General features: G+C 40.9%; 1 protein-coding gene across 3 annotated transcripts in view; it reads right to left on the bottom strand.

Annotated features, from left to right (window-relative positions):
- Window positions 1–669: 669 nt before the first annotated feature.
- Window positions 670–21,055, bottom strand: part of clcn1b (chloride channel, voltage-sensitive 1b) — a 55,603-nt gene continuing 35,217 nt past the window's right edge. For 2 of the 3 annotated variants that reach the window (XM_041267789.1, XM_041267791.1), the window contains exons 8-23: window positions 20,769–20,894; window positions 19,443–19,527; window positions 19,014–19,115; window positions 16,756–16,840; window positions 16,215–16,364; window positions 15,727–15,796; window positions 15,307–15,417; window positions 14,073–14,286; window positions 13,751–13,884; window positions 13,131–13,351; window positions 12,859–12,937; window positions 12,523–12,608; window positions 12,087–12,128; window positions 5,663–5,767; window positions 4,288–4,374; window positions 670–2,523 (exon numbers count right to left, since the gene is read on the bottom strand). In XM_041267789.1, the coding sequence (XP_041123723.1) occupies window positions 2,152–2,523; window positions 4,288–4,374; window positions 5,663–5,767; window positions 12,087–12,128; window positions 12,523–12,608; window positions 12,859–12,937; window positions 13,131–13,351; window positions 13,751–13,884; window positions 14,073–14,286; window positions 15,307–15,417; window positions 15,727–15,796; window positions 16,215–16,364; window positions 16,756–16,840; window positions 19,014–19,115; window positions 19,443–19,527; window positions 20,769–20,894 (2,069 nt within the window). In that variant the 3' untranslated portion in view covers window positions 670–2,151. The remainder of the gene's footprint in view (window positions 2,524–4,287; window positions 4,375–5,662; window positions 5,768–12,086; window positions 12,129–12,522; window positions 12,609–12,858; window positions 12,938–13,130; window positions 13,352–13,750; window positions 13,885–14,072; window positions 14,287–15,306; window positions 15,418–15,726; window positions 15,797–16,214; window positions 16,365–16,755; window positions 16,841–19,013; window positions 19,116–19,442; window positions 19,528–20,768; window positions 20,895–21,055) is intronic. The other variant, XM_041267790.1, reaches the window with a different exon arrangement.

Raw genomic sequence — 21,055 nt, 5'->3', positions numbered from 1 at the left:
GGCTAAAATATTTTCATAACTACAAATCTCTCTCTCTCTCTCTCTCTCTCTCTCTCTCTCTCTCTCTCTCTCTCCACGCCATGGTCTGTTCAATTTTTGTTTCAAGGTCAGTTATATAAACACTCCTTTTCCAATTGCAAATTAACTCCTGATAAATTATGACAATTAACAGGGATTTGTTTTCAATTCCCACACAAACAAAAGAAATAGTCACAAGAAGCATTACCCGTTAAGATAAACAATTTCGGAAATCACATTTGCACAATTATTTAATAACGAAATAGGCATAACAACCGCTTAAAAATGCCAAAAATCAACGCTACATACCGATTTCTTAATTATCACTGGAGTTATGATTTACGACTTTTTGAAAATCCTGCCCAGTATGTATTAAAGCAGAAACAAATAGCATTGCCACATTCAAAATCGATCAATTTCTCTGGAGTTATTATACAACAAATATATAAATATTTAAATGCTTACCTAAAAAAAATAGTAAATTCTAAATTGTAGAATGTTTTTTTTTTTTTTTTTTTTTTTTTACTTTCCACCTTTTAAAAACATTCCAATCTAACCACCAGGGAATGATCAAACAAAATAAAAACATAAAAATTAACAACAGACATGTGAAATGTCCCCTTCTTGGATAAAGTGATTGCTGTATTTATTTGTATGTGATATGTCTGTTTCCATATTTTTTTTCAGAAATAGGAATTTTCACAGGGAACTACATATTACACAGCAAAACTGGCACATTTCACGGAAATCGGGAAATCCGTGAACCGGCAAAAAGATACAGCCTTAGTGATCAGGTACCAGGAAGCAGCAGCAACTTTTCATCTGTTGTTTGCTTGTTCCAAAATGAAGAATCATAGAATCCTCAACAGCAGAAATAGGGCTGTAGGGACATGTAAATTAATGCTGAGGTTACATTGGTATTAGTGGACAGTTTGCTGAGGTTACATTGGCATTAGTAGACCTCCACGTGACCTTAGGCTTAGACTGTGGAGTAATAAAGCACCTGCGTGGAGTAAAAGCTGAATAACTCATTCTACTGTTGACAACTATAACTAGTAAGATAACAGAAACAAACAGTAGTCACGTAGGCTCTGAGCCAACTAGAGTATAAATACCAGGCATAGAGGCAACACAGACGAGAAGCTCAAAATACCTCCAGGTCATCGGGACCATCGATGTAGTATCTGAGGCTCTCTCCAAGGGAAAGGTAACTTGATCAATTGCCTAGCTCTGTTAATGCTAGTATTTGCTGCAGTTCGGTTACATGTTAATAAACAGTCAATAGGTGTGTCATGCATGTGTGTGTATATATCATTAGACTGCAATTAGAGCTCATATTTCATTAGTAAGTTGAGTGTGGTTTTTTATGCTTGATAGTTTCCTGCTCCAGTAAAAAAAAAAAAAAAAAGACAAAGACTGGTATGTAAAGCTATTAATGTTATTTCACACAATCATCAAATGTAGTGTGGATATCGACATACCAGTCTATTTTACTGGAGCAAGAAACTACCAATTCTCAAAAAACACTCAACCTACATATGAGCTCAAACTAATGATAGATACACGCAAGTATGGCATATCTATTAACAGTTTAACTAAACTTCAGCAAATGGCTAATTGCATATAAATGAAATATTTATTTATGACACTCAAAGTGTTACCTAGAAATGTACTCCAGTCCCTCTGCTTAATAATCTTGCAATTTTCCTGCACTTTTCCCTTGCTAATGCTATGTTTCCCATTGTTTGCTGTGCTTTTTAATAGGCCTTACCATACCTCTCTGGGCTTTAAAATGTTTTACCATGCTTTCTCTATCCTTCATTAGACTTTGCTATGCTTTTACTATGGTAAATTTGCATAAAGGGTAATATTGCCAAATTTAATAAAAGAAAACGGATGAAATAGGCAGATAATGTTGCTAGCGCTAATAAGAGGCAAGAGAATGGGTTCTAAAAGAAGCCTTGGTTAGCACTCCTTTGAAAGGCACAGTAATAATATTGCTAGTGCTAATAAGAGGCAAGGTCATGGCAATGCTACTGGAACCGCTCTCTATGATTGTAAACCTCATACAAAGGTACAGCGGCGAGTCAATAACCAGCCTTGCTGAAGTGTGTCGAAGGCAGCGGGCTGGGTTCACAGGGCCTCATCCTCATTGTCCTGATCGCTCTCCCTCAGCTCTAGTTCTCGGATGATCTCACAGATGCTCTCTGCTCCCCTCAGCTCCAGTTCCTCCAGTATGGGTCCCCTGTCTGTCCCTGTCGACCGGGGGCTGTCATTATTCTGCTGCTCCCTCTCCTCTGAGTCCCCACTGTCCCCACTGTCCCCTCTTCCCTGCTCTCCTCCTTCTCCCACTCCCCTCTCCTCAGTCGATCGCCCCCACATCTGTATCTCCTGATGGGACGGGGTCTTGGCAGAGGGTCTCTGTCGGGTGCTGGCCCGGAGACTGGCCAGAGGGGGGCGCAGTCTCACCCCCGAGCGTGTGGATCCTTCAACAGCTTTCTGGATCTAAGGGGGACAGAAACAAGTCTGTCAGTAGCATCCACTCCTCGCTAAAAATTATAAATCAATTCAACTGGTGGAAGCATGATAACGCATAGATAAACACTATAAAGGTTGGACAGGTATGGTAAAGCATATTAAATCAAACCATGGTAAACACTTGTAAAAGTTCCCTCATAGTAAAAGTCTAACAAAGTTTAATAAAATGGTTAAGGAGTCCTTCATTTTTCTTTATTTAAAAAATGTATTTTGGTTCTATAGTTATGTTATTATTTTTAAAAGTGAATGTAAAGTGTTTGAGGTACAGATTATTTCAGCTAAATTGTGGGCCCCACTCCCTTCTGGGGACCTTTTGGATTATTAACCCTGTTGGGGTCCTTTGTGTTACACTCGGATTTGGCTGTACAATATGAACAACTCCAGGTATGTGTCCCTTAAAATAACTGTATAAAACCATTCTCAAGTTACTAAAATAGCAAAATACAGTAGAATCATCTATACGAATATGCTACAGTTATTGTTGTGGTTTTTTGGGACACTTTTGTATTGAAACGATGGTTTAAAATGTGATTGTTTATAAGTTTGTTTGGTTCAAAACAAGTTACAGTATGTTGGAGTAATTTAAGATACAGTAGGCCTACTTATTGCAATGCAAACAGAAAGCATGAATGACTATGTTCTAATTAAAACTGCTGGATAAAACTGAAATCCATAATATTGTGAACAATTTGGTCATTTTATATTTTGAAAAAGTGAAAGAAAAACATTATATTTTACCGTTATGCAAAAAGAGGGAAAAGACGGTTTCATCTTTGAATTGACTTACAGAAGAAAATCATTTTCAAAACATTTTCTTTATTGGATATATTTTTGTAGTTTAATACAGTGATGTTGTATTAATAAGAATGGTGCTTTATTTTGACTTGCATTATTGGACTGTACTTTGAAAGGACTAAAGGTTATTTTAAAAGTACTAAATTGTATTACAGATGTGGTTTAGTGTACAACTACCGTATATAAATCAATGATTGCATAGCAGCATTATGCAGCAGTTTGTTTTAGAAGCTGCATAATAACATACAATACTGAATTTCACACAGTTTCAATTAAATTAATTTGGTTATTTTCTATTTTATTTCCATTTGCTACTGCACTGCATTTAAACACAGTATTCACTCTACACATAAGGAAGTATTTGAAAAGGTAAAGTAAAGCATACTAATGAACACAACAAACTGCGGTAAATACATAGTATAACATGCAAAATCCATGGCAAATATACTGTGCAGAATTACTAGGATAAACTTTCATAAGGAATGTAGCAACAGTGTGTATAGAACAGTTTAGAATAAGAAATAGCTTTAAATGTTTAATCCAAAATTGATAAGTCTTTCTCCAGATATGTGCCAACAAATGCAGCATAACGCTGCCGAGTGCAGCATCTTTTATTTGTAGTTTTATTACTGTGTTATTTTTCCTTGTTCTTTTCGCCTTCTGTTTTCAATAGCATTTCTTTGAGCACCTACGAGTGCACCCACAGTTAATTCTCTTACCAGCTTTGGTATTTCCATGGTGCTGTCTATCATCGTTGATAGGCAGCCCATGGACAACAGTGCCCTCTGCAGGTGAAAAGTGAAAAAGTCCTGAAAAAAAAACTGGGCACCTGGGTGGTGTTCCAAGTACAACTGTTCTGTCTCTTGTGTCAGTGAATCACCCACCACCCTTCCACACTCTTCTAGATTTATTGTTTCATGTTGGCGTGTGTCTTACCTCCTTGAGCGCCACCACTCCCACCAGTTTGCCAATACTGGTGACATAGGCGTGACTCAGTCCCAGTAGAGAGAACAGCGTGTGGGTCTGGAATGAGGAACAAAAGGATGTTAAAACAAGGACACGCAACATTTCCTAAGCATTTTTTTAACCAATGTGTGCTTTATAACATCGATGTAAGAGGTCATCCTGACAACCTGACTATTTAAATATAATATGAAAAATGAAGGGCTGCACGTCTTAATAGCACACCGTTCGAAAGGTTGTGTACTGCAAGCAAAGGGGCCCTCAGGAAAAGAATGGTAACTGTCTGGCAGCAGTAACAGCAACCTAGCTAACGACAAAGGTTATTATGAAACAATATTTCTCTTTTTTAAACTCAGTTTATAATTTCAACATAAACAAACTAGATATAGGAAAACCTGTTATAATTACAAAGCTATGACTCTTATGACCGGAATTATTACCTGATACGGAAAGTGCAACACAGACTCCTACTCATAAAAGACTATTTAAAAAAGTAGCACTTCACTCTCAACCTCCAAAAACCTGAAGGTGCTGCTACCCAACTATAGGAAGCCACAAGCTAATCCCGGCTGCAGCCTGCTATAAAGGGGGCCATGACTATCAATGAGCAAGCTAGAGATTGGTGAAGGTGAGAGACCGTGCTAGTGTACGAGAAACACACCCGCCGTGTATTAGACTGTTCTAACAAACAGTTCAAATCAACTGTATCACCAAGGTTCTAAAAACTGTGTTAGGCCATATTAGTGGCTAAAGAATTAAAAAGGAGGGCAACTGAAAGTGCTGCTGATCGCGCTGCAGCTGACCCTACCGGCCAGCACATTTAGCGAGCTCAGACGGACACCGGCAGGGCTGGCCGGTAGCTCGCTGACATTTGCACTCGAGCTCCTGGGTGTAAAGAGGCAATTGGCTTGAGGAGTGGAAGATGTCCATCAACCACTTTTCCTGAGCTGTGTGGGGAATTGTGAGGTAGCGTAATTTGACAGTCGAAATTTGGGAGGAAATTGGGGGTAAAAACTGGGCATTCTAAATTAAATTAAAAAAATATATATATTTATTTACTCACAGTTGCCCTCTTTACAGCTCCTGTAGTGGTAATTTTAAAATCCCTCCCCTCATTTCAGAAATTAATTCAGCTTTTAGAAGCTGTTATAGAAGTTTTTTAGTTATTGAACCTAATAAATAATGAACTAAGCAGAACCAACATTAGATAAGGATACAGACACACAAAGAAAGCTATTAAACACGTAAATGTTGATGGTATGTTGAATATCATGCAGAATCCAAACTTTGCCCTTTGATTTCTGCACAGTATTTCTGAACACGGTTGGCTGTGCTGTGTGCCACTCACCTTGTGAAGAGATGTTTTCTCCACTAGTTGGAAGGGGGAGTGGTCTATCCGGCAACTCTCAAAGCGGATTGGCTTCTCCAGTTCTCTCTCCTCCCAGGCTTTCACCTGGAAAAGTATTGACCAATCAGAGAGGAGCATTCAAATCTCTATCAAAGGCCTGCTACCTTAGTGTTGTACTCGTATGTCTGATGTGTCAATGTATATCCTATATTTGTAAGTATAAATAGCTTTAGATTACATTGTAGGAGTTGCTCGACAGAGTTGAGTTTAAGTAAATGTCACAAATCAGTTGGATTTACAAATTTTGCAACATACTTTCCTGGTCAGTTTACAGCCTCCTACAGCAGTATGGCAGTAAGAATGTCAGCTCCCCGATTGAGAGGAAAATTTGCTTCCAATCAGCATTCTAAACACTCAGTGTGGAAGTTAACTGTCATTGATTGCTACTCAACTGTAAAGGTGAGGGAAGGAAAGCTTTTCTTGTTTTGAAACCAACACATCAATGAATAGATGTATTTAATGCATATTAATGCCTAATGTAATACTTAACACTAGAATGACTGGGTTTATACGCATACCTAGAACAACCATGAGCGGTCAATCTGACCGGCGTATTAAAAACGACATCGATATTATAATGAAAAGACAAACAATTGAATATAAGTCTTAGTTTTGTTCAGGAACATCATATAAAGCATCTACACAACTGAAAGATTGTAAGTAAACAGACATTTGAATAGAAATGTGTTTATAAACAGACAATACATAAAGTGCAACCTTAAAAAAAAAAATGGTAAAAAATTTAATAAACAAATATTATAGACAGGTATGTCATATGCAAAACTGTACAACTGAAACAATGAAAATAATTATCCTTTTTTTTTAAATAAACGGGTTTATATTGCCTACATAATGAAGCGCATATACACAACCACAGCTATGCGTTTACACACAGACATGCTAAAATCGAAATTACATGAATAAATAAACATTTGAACAGAATGGGCTTCATTTAGAATCGTAATGTCGTGGAACTTTTCAGGTCCGCAACTTTAAAGAGCCAACTGCACCAGGTGTTCAGAGATATAAAGCTTTATTAGTTTGCGCAAACGAGAACAGCTCAATACATCAGTGTTAGGAAGCCCGAGCAGGGTTCAGCCATACAGAGTTAGCATACAGTTTTTATACCTTTACAGAGAGACAGGGTAGTTTCCCTTTCAACCAATAAGCTGGAGCCAGCTCAGTTGGGGGCAACAACAACAGGGGGGACAGGTATTTACGAGGTAACACAATAAAGATCCACAGATAAGCTGGAGCCAGCTCAGTCGGGGTAATTAACAGATAAGCTGGAGCCAGTTCAGTTGTCACACCATCCACAGTTTGGTTTTCAGTGACATGTACCTGCAGTTTTAATTAACAACTCAAATTGTTTTAAAACATATAACTCGGTGAATAATGGTAGTACAGGGTAGCAACAAACAGGTACAGGAATGGTTCTATGCAAATATTCCCTTACAGTTTACAAAGTCTAAGTGCTGCACAAATCACACAGTTTGCGTTTTTCAAAATATGCAGTGTGCTTATCGCAGACTGTCTTTACACATTTTGCAGAGCTATCAACGGTAATCCAGGTTTCTGGCACCAAATGCTCCAGGGGCATATACTAGTGCAATGAAAGCTTCTAATACCTCCAAGGGCATTGACTAGGAATCATTTTGTAGTTGTCGGTGGGCTTCTGCTTCATTGCTGAATTATATGCGGTGAAACGTATGTATGTCAATCAATAGGTGGAAAGCACTCAATGTGCTCTCATCAATGTTGCATTTTGCATATGACATGGGCCCTGGAACTTCCCTCAAAATATTATTATGTTCACCCCTTCTACCTGCAGCTTCAAACACCAAGATTCGTAGTGTTCCAAACAGTGCCATCATTCCCAGCCTCTTGAGTGCCATGTGGTGCTGGCACTACCGCTGGAGAAGCAGCTCCCTCAGGTACAGGGGCTGATGCAGGTGAAGTGGCTGGCATCCTTGCAGGGGCTGTGTGGCAAAGTGGTTTGTAGTGCTCCGGTGTATAGGTGAGTTGAGGTGCTCCAACAAAGGACAAACACAAAGTCTACCGGTCAGGTTTCTTTTAACGCCCTTTTTAAACCGGGTTTCAAATAATAAAGCTGGCTCTACCCAGCAATGGGTATTGCCAGTGAAAACTGGACCCAAAATAATAAAGCTGGTTCTACCCAGCAATGGGTATTACCAGCTACAAAACAAAGGGGTTGCAGTCCCGAAATAATAAACACAAAAACACGTCTCCAAACTGGGTGCTCTGGTGCAGGTGCGGTGCTCTGAGTGCTGGTGCTCGTGCGCGTTCAGGTCCGGGCTTCTTGCTGCAGCTCCAGCTTCGTATCAGCCGTCTGGCAAAACAAACACAATACTCCTCAATGAACCCACACTTCATTCAAGATTCCGTCCTTGTCTCCTCCCATTAACCACAACAAAGGAGCCGATTACGGCGTCACGTCCCCCTAAAGTACCCTAAGCCCCGCCCCCTCCGATAGCTAGTTCAATCACGTCTCCTCCAATTCATGACTGAAACTTCGCTCACCGTACTAGGGCGATGACTCCAGGTACCGTAACGCCGCCCTCTTCCTGAATGGCCGGCTCCCGACTGTCCCCAGGATGAACTGCCCAACCATTCAGTAGGAAGCCCGCAGCTCCTGTTGTACAGTGCCCTCACTGGTCGAGAGGGAGATTTTTGATTCGGATTCATTCGCTCTCCGTCACAGGCTGTCACAGGATTGTTTCTTCTCCCATGCAATCTTCTGTGCCCTCTTTGTGCATTCAAGCCTGGCACTTTGCTGGCATCTTTCTCATTGCCACTGCTGCTAGAAGATTCATCTTCACAAACCCAGTCTGCTTCATGATCCATTTTCAATGTGTATTGGGAAATGCACAGGGTAGCTGAGTGGTGACGTCAGATCAGAATGCAGGAACATAAACAAGCACAGTACTGCAGGGCAAAAAGACGCGGCGTGTGCTGTTTATTTAAATAGCAAAAACATACAAAAGGCTTTAACAAAACAACGATCACAGAGCAAAATAATTGTTTAAACAAAATAATCACAAACACTAAACATAAACAATAGATCAGGCTGGGCAGTTGCAGTTGTTGTCACTGTTCCTATTCATATTTTAGTTTTGTTTTTAATCCACCCGCATTAATCCATGTTTCTCCTTTCAAACACCCACCCGAGTGCAGAGAGATGCAGGCTTTTATGCAGGTGACCATCTCCCAATTAGCAATAAATTAAACAATTAATTAATAAGGAGATGGCCACCTTCTGCACAAGGTTATTAACAGAGGATAAGGCTTCCCATTCACGCTGCAACACAATACAAAAACAAACCATACGGCTATGCCGTCACATATATTTCTAAACAAATACAAATAAACAGTAACACTGCTTTTACCGCCATTTAAAAACAATAATAATAATAATAATAATAATAATAATAATAATAATAATAATAATAATAAATAATAATAATACATAAAACTAATTCAAAATAATACACTGCACAGGGGTGGAGGGTTACATATCCCCTCCCCCCCTTGTGCAAAGCACCATGGCCCTAACAGACACCTCCCCCCTCAGTCTCAAAGTCCTGGAAGAGGAGAAGCAAGGTGTCCATGAGGGCAGCCACGGTGGGAGGTCCTTCACCCCCTACTTCTTTGTGGCTGGCAGCTCCCGCTTCCGGGGCTTCAGCTAAACGATCTACTGCTGCAAAACTGCTGCAGTGGGAGCTGGTTTCTTTGACACCCACCCCCCCCCCCCCCCCCCCCTCTTCATGGCCAGCAGCTCCCCTCTGTGGGGCTCTGGCCACAGTATTTCCTGCAGTGACCTCAGGCGATGCGGAGGCTTTGCAGACCATCCGGCAAACCCAGGTGATGTGGAGCGGGTATGGCATCCTTGGGAGGTGCAAGGCAGGCATCCTTGGGCAGTGCAAGGCACAGCCGGTGACCCAAAGCAACATCAGCAGTGGACCCTCGGGAAGCGATGGCGGCAGGGGAACCCCTGGCCATGAGAGGCAGCAGGAGCTCCACTTCTCCCTGATGGAATCAGGACTAGCTGGGGTGCTGGAGTTGACCCTGTTTGCTGCAGCCAGGGATTTTCCCCTGTACTCTGCTCAGCAGCATATGCAGGGGCTGCTGAAGACCGCCAGCATCCTGTCACGGCCCTTCTAGGGCTGGAGGAACAGGCAGCTCCTGCTGCTCTCCCTCTGGTGGTGGTGGTGACAGAGGCAGCTCCTGCTGCTCTCCCTCTGGCGGTGGTAGAGACAGGGGCTCCTCCCCTTCTGGCTGTAGTGGGGGGACCAGCAGGCATGCTCCTTCTGCTGGTGGAGATGGACACATCAGGTCTTTCTCTGCTGTGGGTGGTGGAGGCAGAATCAGCAGGAACTCTCCCTTTGCTGATGGAGGTGGGAGCGGCAGGCAGTCCCCCCACTGCGGTGGAAGCGGAACCAACAGGTATTCTCACTCTGCTGGTGGAGATGTAGGCTGTGAACGTTCGGCCTCTCCCCTTTTGGGCTGTGGACGCACCAACTCTTCCCTCATGGGCTGTGAGCGTTTGGCCTCCCCCCTTTTGGGCTGTGGACGCACCGACTCCTCCCTCTTGGGCTGTGGACGCACCGACTCCCCCCACTTGGGCTGTGGACGCTCTGCCTTCCCTTTTGGGGTGTGGAAACACCGACTCCTCCTTTTTGGTTGGGTCTGGTCCACTGCCCAGAACCACTCTGCAGTGTCCCCAACCAGGCCCCGGTTCCAGGCCTCCTCATATTGGGGATCACCGTAGGGGCAGTCCTCCCTGTCACGCCCGAACTTGCCACAGGACCCACACAAGGGCCCCCCTGCTCAGCTGTCCAGTCCAGTAGTCAAAATGGACTTGGAACCCGGGACGATCACCTCTTGGCCAGCTGTTGCTGCCACTTCTGCTGCTTTTTGCAGCTCTTCTTCCCCATCCTCTTCTTCCTCACTCCACAAAGTAATAATAATAAAAACTACAGTGGGTTTTTTGGTCTGAGTCTAGGAGGCGCTGGTGATCCCACGCTGGACACGACATGTGACAGGGTAGCTGAGTGGTGACGTTAGGCCAGAATTCAGGAACATAAACAAGTACAGTACTGCAGGGCAAAAAAACTTGGCTTGCAACGTTTATTTAAATAACAAAAAACATATAAAAGGCTTTAACCAAACAACGATCACAGAGTAAAATAAAAGTTTAAACAAAATAATCACGAACACTAAACACAAACAATAGGTGAGGCTGGGCAGTTGCAGTTGCTGTCACTGTTCCTATTTATAATTTAGTTTTGTTTTTAATCCACTCGCTCGCTCTTGTTTCTCCTTTCAAACACCCACCCGAGTGCAGAGAGATGCAGGCTTTTATGCAGATAACCATCTCCCAATTAAAAATAAATTAAACAATTAATTAATATGGAGATGGACAGCTTCTGTACAAGGTTTTTAATAGTGGATGGGGCTTCCCATCCACGCTGCAACACAATGCAAAAACAAACCATAAGGCTACGTCGTCACATATATTTAAAAAAAAATACAAATAAACTATAACACGGCTTTCGCCGTCATTTAAATACATAAATAACAATAATAATAATAATAATAATAATAATAATAATAATAATAATAATATAATAATAATAATAATAATAATTACAACAAAACAAAAACAGAATAATAAAAAATAAATAAAGGGACGGAGAGGTACCCTGTTCTAAAATAAACAAATACATATAGGGCTCCTCGTCCTGTTACAGGGTAACAATAAATTTCTTAGAAAAATGAGTGACTTCTACAGTAACCAGAGTGCAGAGACAGACAGCCGGGCACCATGAGCTGTCAAGGCTAACTGATGAGACTCATTTAAACAATAGAAATGTCAGAAGATCGCTCACTTGAGGAATACAGACTGATATAATCAAACTTTAATACATGGCGGCAAGTCTCGACTGATAAATACAAATAATACTGCAACATTTCAATGTTATAATATGTATGTTTTATATGTAGCGCTACTGTTTGGAATATGTATGACATGACTAGTTTTTGCAGCTACGCGACTCTTTGTCAGGGTAATTAGTAAATATATTTTGGAAAAGTCAGGAAAGCACAGCTCTGTATCTTAAACACACCACAATTTCAATTAAAATTCCAAAAATGGTTAAAATGACTGCCTTGGTCATTCTAGTGTTAGGCAATTACGAATAGGAGTATCAGCACATCCTAATGTATCATATATTTAGAGAAATTCACTTCAAATGACATTGGAAGAGCTGTAATGCTCACAGTACTCTATAAACAGTCGTGGAGCATCCTCTATTAATTAACTGAAAACTACTCAATAACTCACCTCTTCAGGGCTCATGCTGTCTGCACACGGGGGTGCCTCCTGCTGGAAGATTAAAGGAACAACCTTTTGAGTTTATTAGTGCCCTCACGGACCCATCTTCAGCTAAAGAACTAGGTACCACATACCCTTTGATCTCCTGTATGATGTGAAAGATGCATCCATTATGGTAAATCTGTGTGTTATTTTATTTATTTATTTATTTTTTTTTTACTTAGCAATGAATCAATTAAATGGTTCATGTCTTTGAACACATTTCAATGCTGCACCTCCGAACGAAGAATTGACTTGGGAAAACAGTGAGATGGGAAAGCATATTAGCATTATGCTTAGCTCTGAAGCCTGTGCATCACAATATACTTCCCCAGCTCACTTCAGAAAACTACTTTGAGGAGTGTTTTCAGAAGCAGTTTTCGCTTGAGCAGTCAGGAAGTCTGACCTGTGCTGGTTCCTCTGGTTGTGTTTCTGGGTAGTGGCAGAATAAGCCCTGGAGTGTCTGTCTGACTGCCTGGAGATTACCTTTCTCTGAAACACAGATCACACCGTCAGGGAGAGAAAGAAATAACAGCATACAATACAATCCAAAGCCAGAGTGATTGATATCATAAAAAAATAAAGATACTCCAATTAATACAGGAAGCTAGATAAAGAGCTGGTTGGAAACCTAGTCCAGTGTCTCATCTGAATTCAGTTAGTTATTTTACATTACAATGCATAGTTTAGTTTCATTAAGGCTGCAGACAGACAGACATATAGTCCTTAGAGCAGCACTTACCCGGCAGTGTCTGATTGGCCGGTTCTTGCTGCTTGGGAGGGGGGCGGGGCCCGTTAGGCTTATCGATCACAGGGGGGTTCTGAGAAGAGGAAATTAAGTGTCTGATTCTAACAAGTATGCAAAGGTTATTTTTAGTTTTGTCACTTTCTCGGACTACAATAAACAGAGAAAAAGTTATTTTGGTTCATTGACTTCGTCACCGCTATTCAACTGCTAGTATTTCAGAAACTTTGAGAATCAGACATATTCTAGATGACAATTTCCTCTCTCACCCCATCTTCCCCCACTTCTTCATCCACGAAGGTGAATGACTCCCAATTGACCTCTGACCCCCCCTGGCCCCGAGGGGGTGACCTCTGCCCATTGTAGGGCGTGCCCTCCATCTGCTGCCGCCCCTCCTGATGACATCTCAGCCGTCGCTCCGGAGACAGGTGATCCTCAATCAGAGCCTCCAGCTCTGAACGTTCCACTGACCCTAGCAAGATCATAGTGTCTAAGGAGGAGAGTGAGAGGAGAGGGGGAGGAGAGAGAATAAGAGGGAGGCAGAAGAGTGGGGAAGGAGGGAAAATAAAGAAGATAAGAGGGGAGAGGCTAGAATTAGAATTGTGATAAAAATTAGTCAGTTTTGTTTAGTTTTGAATTTATCGGAATCTGGGATTGTCTGTAGGCAGCTGTCTATGTTACCCTTTAGGGTTTTATATATTTAATTGCTGGCCCAATTCTGCTGAAAGTTGGTCAGGACATTCTTTAGCAAAGGATATTAAGAATATCAGAATTTCGGGAGGCATGGAGGCTGTCCATCCCACTTCAGGGTTTTATACAAAGAGCACTGCGTGCCCTACCTTGCCAGCCAGGTTATAGTGTGAGCCTCCCTGCCTGTGTCTCCCCTCACCTTTGGAGTCAACCAGAGGGATGGTTTTGAGGCTGCAGCTATCCAGCAGGGTCTGCAGCTCTCCATAGGGAGACAGAGCAGAGATGAACTTCACATCTCGCACCATGATGTCCTCCACGAAGATGTTAAATTTACTGAGGACGAAAACAGAAGGGAATTTAAAATCAGAAAAAAAAGTGTAGGTTTAGGATTCTAAACCCCATGGTCAGAAGACACTTCAATAGACCATTCCATCCCCCCTGCCCTCTACTTTCCTCCTCCCTCTCCTATCCCTCTTCCCCCTCTACCTTCCCTCCCCTCCCCTCAGCCCTCTCTTTCTCACCTGAAGTGTCCCCAGCCCAGCTCAGGCAGGTAGGGCAGTTTCTTCACCTGGATGATGGAGTCATAGAGGGAGGGCTGCAGCCCCTGAGCCACCATGTTAGCCAGGATCACAGCCACCATCATGGGCAGGATGTGAGAGATCTGCCCTGTCAGCTCAAAGCAGATCACTGCTGTGGAGACTGTGTGCGTAACTGCACCTGTCAGAGCAGCAGCGCCTGAGAGAGACAGAGCAACAGTGAGACAGGGTCAGAGAGACAGAGACAGAGAGACAGGGAGACGGAATCAGAGAGACAGAGACAGAGAGACAGTGAGACGGAGTCAGAGAGACAGAGACAGAGAGAGTGTATGACCATAAAGTAGGTACAGGGTCATTATTAAACTCCAGCATTATTAAACTCCTGGAACTGTAACAAGGAATTGATGTAGACTAGGCTGGTTTCATCTCCATGGAAACTTTGCAATTCAAGGGGCTGAAATAATCATTTGTGAGAGTGACTTAACAATATGCAGAGTGAGAATAACATAGCGATCTATGAAACTGAGTAAAGGTGCTGGAATAAATGAGAATAAATTACATGGGTGTTAAGTTTATGTGCCAGGAATTAAAATAAATGTAAATAACTACCGATTGATTAGGAATTATTTACGTTTTTGTAATATTTTTTCATTAAAATTAACTGAGATTTATAGTCTAATATTTACTGATTCATATTGACTGAAACATGTATCCTGCTTGCATGTTCGTATTATTCTAGTTACTGATTAAAGAATATTACTTTTCCCTTTAAAAAAAAACAGTTATAGGCTATTGATGAATGTGTTCTTTTCCACACAATTGATATTTACCTTGAAGCTGAGATATTACCTGAATATTATTAATTACTGAAACTTAACATGCTGATTTATGCTATTTTGAGATGAACCTTCTTTTCTGCTTTTGTACTTTATTTCTGTTCTTTTTGAGCAAATTCAGGTGTTGTGTGATTTACCGCTCAATTGTTTAACTTCAGGAAATAGGTGAAAAAGGGAGGTGAGAGGAGAAGAGAAGAGAAGAGAGGAGAGGGGGAGGAGAAGTTAATAGAAGTAAACCAATGATGGCTTTAGTGCTGGAACAACAGAACCCACAACAGCTGCACGACTGCAAACTGACACCTGAAGCTGGTTACCGTCACTAATTCAAGCTGCACAACCGCACTTGATTCAGAGTCTTAATGCAGAAGAACAGGGTGACTGACCGATGACTGCGTAACCACCAGGGAGTATCTGGTAAACAATCCCATCAAAGAGAATCCCGTTGGGAAAGAGAGTGGCCATGATCTCACCTATGAGACGACCGAACGCAGCTCCTAGAGAGAGGGGAGGGGAGACAGGAGGGGAGAAGAGAGAGGATACAGGGGAAAAAGGAAGGTGAGACGAGAGAGAACAGAGGGGAGGGGAGAGGTTAGTAGACATTAACCAGAGACAGCTTCATCCCATTGTACCTGCCCTGTGCTTCCCTGCTGTTAAAATATAAAACCATTATCACATATGTGTCTGCTCTCTGCATTGCCACTGACAAGCCGATCAATTGTGCAGTTGCCACTGCTGGCAATGCTGTGGTCTGCTAATGGTTCTGTTGGTTATAATGGGACCCCAATGGGATTTCCAGTTCTTACCCAGTACGAAGACTGGCATAAATGCTCCGCAAGGGACAGGCATGGTGGTGGAAATGGCTGACATCCAAAACTGAGAGGATGAGAGATAGATAGAGAGAGAGACATGCAGAGACAGAGATGAAGAGGGATGAGTAATTCCAATATGAACCACTCAGACAGATTGCAAACAACATCAAGTCCTTGTTAAATATGAACATGTAATTACATGTTATTTACTGCACTGTTAAGCTACATTAAAGCAGTGCTAATCAAGGTTTTGAAATCAACTTCATTACCTCTAACTAGCACCATAATAAGAGGAGTGCTGATACTCGTACTCATAACCGCCTTTAAGCATTTATCAGCAGTTATTAAATAAATCCATTTTACTGTGGTGACTTCAGAACAAGAAAAGCTGCCCTTCACTCACCTTCACAATTCAATACCAATCAATGGCAATTAACTTCTGCATTGTGTTTGAAAAGAAAATTGAAAGCATTTTTTTTTACCTTCATGACAAAGAAGAGCAACAGAATGAAGAAGACGCTAATTTTGGGGTGTATCCAGACTGCCGATCGCCCTAGGACGTGTGTAGAGCCGACATGCTTCGTCCAGGTGTAGTTGTCGAAGAGGGAGTTTATTGACTCGCGAGGCATCAGCTGGAGAACATAGCAGCGTGAATGAATCTTTATTAACTGCTTACTGTACCTTTAAAAGGAGCTATATGGTTTGTGTCACCTACTGGCTTGTTGAATATCTCTCAGTCAGTTACAAACAGACAGTGGATGTATGATCACATATAGAGACTATGGCATAGTGTGTTGAGCAATACAAGCTGATAGACGAGGTGAGAATCAGCTTGTATCGCACAACAGCGATACCCAGTCCTCATAAATCACCAGTCAATCAGCACTTCTTTTGTTAGTAAGAAGAAGAAGAAGAAGAAGAAGAAGAAGAAGAAGAAGAAGAAGAAGAAGAAGAAGAAGAAGAAGAAGAAGAAGAAGAAGAAGAAGAAGAATATAATGTATAATTGGGATTTTGACCTCTCACCTCTCCAGCCATGAACTGTCCGAAGCCGTGGGGAAAGGTCAATGTTGCAATGACAAAGGTCACAACCCCTGGGTAGATGAACCGACTGAAAAGCAAAGAGAATTTTAGACATTCAATTTGTCTGTCAAACATATGACTATATATATATATATAATATAATATATATATATATATATATATATATATATATATATATATATATACCAGCAAAAAAATGTGTCATCAGTAATTCTTACTATCAGGGGTGTAAGCCAAATGCATACTGTCAGTTTGTATTGAAGTTACAGTAAAACTGAAAAGTATTATACATTTAAAAGTACTGTGTATTTTATTGAAAATATGGTTGTAAGGGAACTTTTAAAAAGCAGACATTGCAAATGAACTACATGTGGCATTTTTAAATGACAAATGCAGGACGTACTCAACATCAGGGTATTGAGCAATTGGGAAACGCTGATGATGTACATCCACAGTGTGTTGTTCAGAGGCCTGTATTATTGTATCCCTTTTTTCAAAATGGTTGAGACAGTGCTCAGGGGAATGTGTGCTGTTGCATTACCCACTGCTTTGACCACCTCCACGGTTCTCTGCAAGGATAATGCAGGTTTTTTGCACTGGTCACTCATTTCTATTCTTCATGGAAATGACATTGATGGCTGAGCACTATGACAATTTGAAATGCATCATAGGATCAGTAGTCACAAAACAGCACTAAAATACAGAACAGAGTCGCTAGCCTGGATGCAAATTAATACAATTCCTAATATCCTTTGTCTAATTCAAAATGTTCTTCCCTGCTGGAGCCCCAAAATAACTGGCACCAACAGGAAATTTGTGCTTAGTCAATTTGTATTGTAACAAGTCATTTACAATAAGCAACTGCTGAATTTGGTTTGGACCATGTTGAAAATTCATAGGGCCCCATGCACTAAACAGCGGTAACGTGTTTTGCACGCAGGAAGCCCCTTTACTGCCACGTTTGAGTCATGTAAATATAATGAATAATGTTAATAGATGGAAATGTAACAAATGACATCATAAAATACCGCGAGGGAGGTCTTTGACATGTAAACCATATTCACTTAAGGGCTCTAACTTTACTAGGGTCCTCGGCGTATTTTAAAAGTAAAGTTTACTGACTAAACTTTTTTTTTTTTTTTAATACTAACTAACATCAGATGGCTAAGCCGATTAACAAAAACTTACAAGTACAGACCAAAAAAACCAGTTTATACACTACTTTACCTTTCCCTTTTTTATACTTGTCTGCTAATTACAGTAAGGTGATATCAATTAAACATAACAATTAGAAACAATAATTGATTACACCTGTAAACACAGCCACATCCACGTGCATATTTAACTTGCAAATTAATCATTTAGCTTGCTTTATTTGTTCATATAATTAGCTTCTAGAACGACCACTGTTTCATTTTTGTGCTCGGTCTGGCTTCTGCCATGTGGTAATTCTGGTCAAATAACGCAGATTAGTGTATGAGACCCACAGAATCAGGAAATTAGTTAAACCTGGGCTTGTCTCAATGAGAATTGACTACATGAATATACACAGATGAACCTGCTTGATATCGTGAGTGCCGTGCAGGCATAATTTATGATATAAACCGGGTCGTGATATAAACCGAGTTTCATATTTGTCTTTGCAGCACATTATGCGTGCAAGAAAAAAAAATGAAAGAAAACTAAGGCTGAATTAAAGAGCAGTGTTTTAATACTGTACATTTAGTCGTCCTTTACATTTAAACAAATGCATACAGTTTACTATAGGACAAATACGTTCCGTATTATTAACTGGAACGAAACCATTTGTGTCATCTAAAAAAAGTCATGAATTTTTTTGTGAATAAGAATGATTGTTAAAAAAGAAAAATTTAGTAAAGTTGGTGTTTTGTAGCTGAACTGTATCCCGTTAAGACCGCCCAAGCAGCATTTGACAGGCTGCAGAAAGTGTCAGTTTATCAGTCGAGATGATTATTAGTTGCGAGAGAGAAAAAAACAAAAACAAACTGCAAGCAGCTAAGGAGCATCAGATTCCAACTGGATACTCCTCAATCAGCAGAAATAGTTCATGAAGAGGAAAAGTCATCGATAAACTGAAAACTCTGTTTTAATAATTATCTGTCATTCACTGCAGATTTCAAACTCGAGCGGCAGCACCAGTCTACCTGGTGTAGCTATTTCTATGATAGTGTCGGATTGCTTCACGTCACTCTGTGTTGCCCAGCCTAGTGTGCACTCACTATCTTGTCAGGAAGCGTGTTAACATCGTTTGTCTTCGCATTAAGATAACTATCTGCCGATTCAGGTACACAAAGAAGGCACCAAGGAACCCACACGAGATCCTGAGAGAGACAGAGGAGAGGGTGAGAGGGAGAGGGAGAGGGGGAGAGAGACATGTCAAGCAAAGCATTCCATTGTAGCTGATCTATACTTCAGCTATCATTGCCTCTTAATATAATAAATATAATAGAACCACTGCATTGGTGCCACTTTATAAAACTATAGCTATTAAAACTCAGGGGAGTTGTCTGAATCATTTCTGGTGCCACTGCTTTAAAATATAAAATTGAATCTGAAACTTAGCAAAACTGTTTAAGTTACTGCTGTCATCACTGTATATTATTTGTTGCTTTTCTAGATTAGGACAGGTAAATACAAATCCAACATACCCAATGATAGCAAACGCAGGCAATTCTTGGAGGTCAAAGGGGAAATCCATTCGGAAGTTTGTTTGGAAAAGGGCCGTGATTGTTACTGAGGGACAAATTGAGAAGCAGATTAAAAAAAACTATTTTTAGAGAGTCGTTGGAAAAGCTGGGATTGGTTACTGAGATGGAGAGGCTTCTGGGAGTTTGAGTTCCTGTAAAATTCCCAGAAGCAACTTTCAATGTCCACTGCAAGGGCAGACACAAGAAAAAAAAAAAAAAAAAAACCTTTGACAAAGTGCTATACGGAAGTCTAATCCTTAAACTGAAATCTGTAGGAATACAAGGGAGTACAGGGAGAGAAACAAGACTCCCATTGCGTAGCAGTTTGATCCAATCCTGGTTTTACTATGCGTTTAATAAGACTCATCTGAGCTTGTAGGGAAATGGAAATGATTAGAGTGCAAATGGTGAAAAACTGTTTGCTGGAGCTGACTTTGGGATAAGTGAAGTTGCTAAGGCAACATCCCACTTGGCCTTGAATGTTAAGTGATAAGGCATACAGCATGAATGTATGGGAAAGGATAACTATGGTAAAGAATTAACCATAGTAACCTTGTTGAAGGTAGTAGTTTGTGGTTGGATTTACCTGAGTGGAATAACATCTGAATAATTCATTCTACTACTGGCAACTATAATGGTAAGATAACATAAACAAACTAATCACATAGGTCCTGAGTCAACTAGCATATAAATATCAGGCATAGAGGCGACACAGACAAGAAGCTCCCAATACTTCCAGATCATCAGGACCATCGATGTAGAGTCTGAGGCTGTCTAAACAAAACTGACTATCTCTGTTAATGCCAATGGCACGTTATTTCACCTAAACAATAATGTTAAATGTTAAATGTAATGTTTTTTTTTTTTTTTTTTTTTTTTTTTTTAAATGAATGCATTAATTTTAAGATTTGAAACATGGACTGGTCTTACCCTTATAACATAACAAAGTACTTAATTCTATGTTTACCATCATTTTTAAATTTTGCAAGCTTGTTATCTATACACTGGCTAATCAAGCTCATAGGGAAACCTGGAATTTGTGAAACTGCTGTGCAATAGAAGTCTTATCTCCATCTCTGAAGTACATGCAGGTAGATATGCAACTGGTTAAATTATTCTTGCAGGAGGGTACAGCTCTCCTCTCAGTGGGGTGCAACAAGGATCAGTGCCAGGACCCATGCTGTTCCTCATATAACTCATAGACCACGTTTATCATGATGTGTTTAGAAGTTGCATAGGAAAGGTGTTTTATAGGGTCAGTAGTTCTAGTAATCAAGCACACCTCACCTGCGTCTTTGTTCCAGACAGCCAGAACCCGGAATATGAAGGCACTAAACGTGGCAGCGAAGAAACCACGCCAGTAATTTCTGACAGCAAAGTACGTGGACGTGACTTCGATACTGAACAGGACACCTGCAGGGGGGGGGGGGGGGGGGGATAGTGAGGGGAAGAATGAGACCAACATATTATAGTTAGACAGACAGATAGATAGATCAATATTGTACACACACAGTCATGTAGATATATGCAGTTGTAGTCAAAAGTTTACATACCCCAGTGGAAATTTAGAATTT

The sequence above is a fragment of the Polyodon spathula genome, chromosome 13 (assembly GCF_017654505.1).
Source record: "Polyodon spathula isolate WHYD16114869_AA chromosome 13, ASM1765450v1, whole genome shotgun sequence".
Lineage (NCBI taxonomy): Eukaryota > Metazoa > Chordata > Actinopteri > Acipenseriformes > Polyodontidae > Polyodon > Polyodon spathula.
The sequence above is the reverse complement of the archived record's forward strand: the minus strand, read 5'-3'. Positions and strand labels throughout refer to the sequence as shown.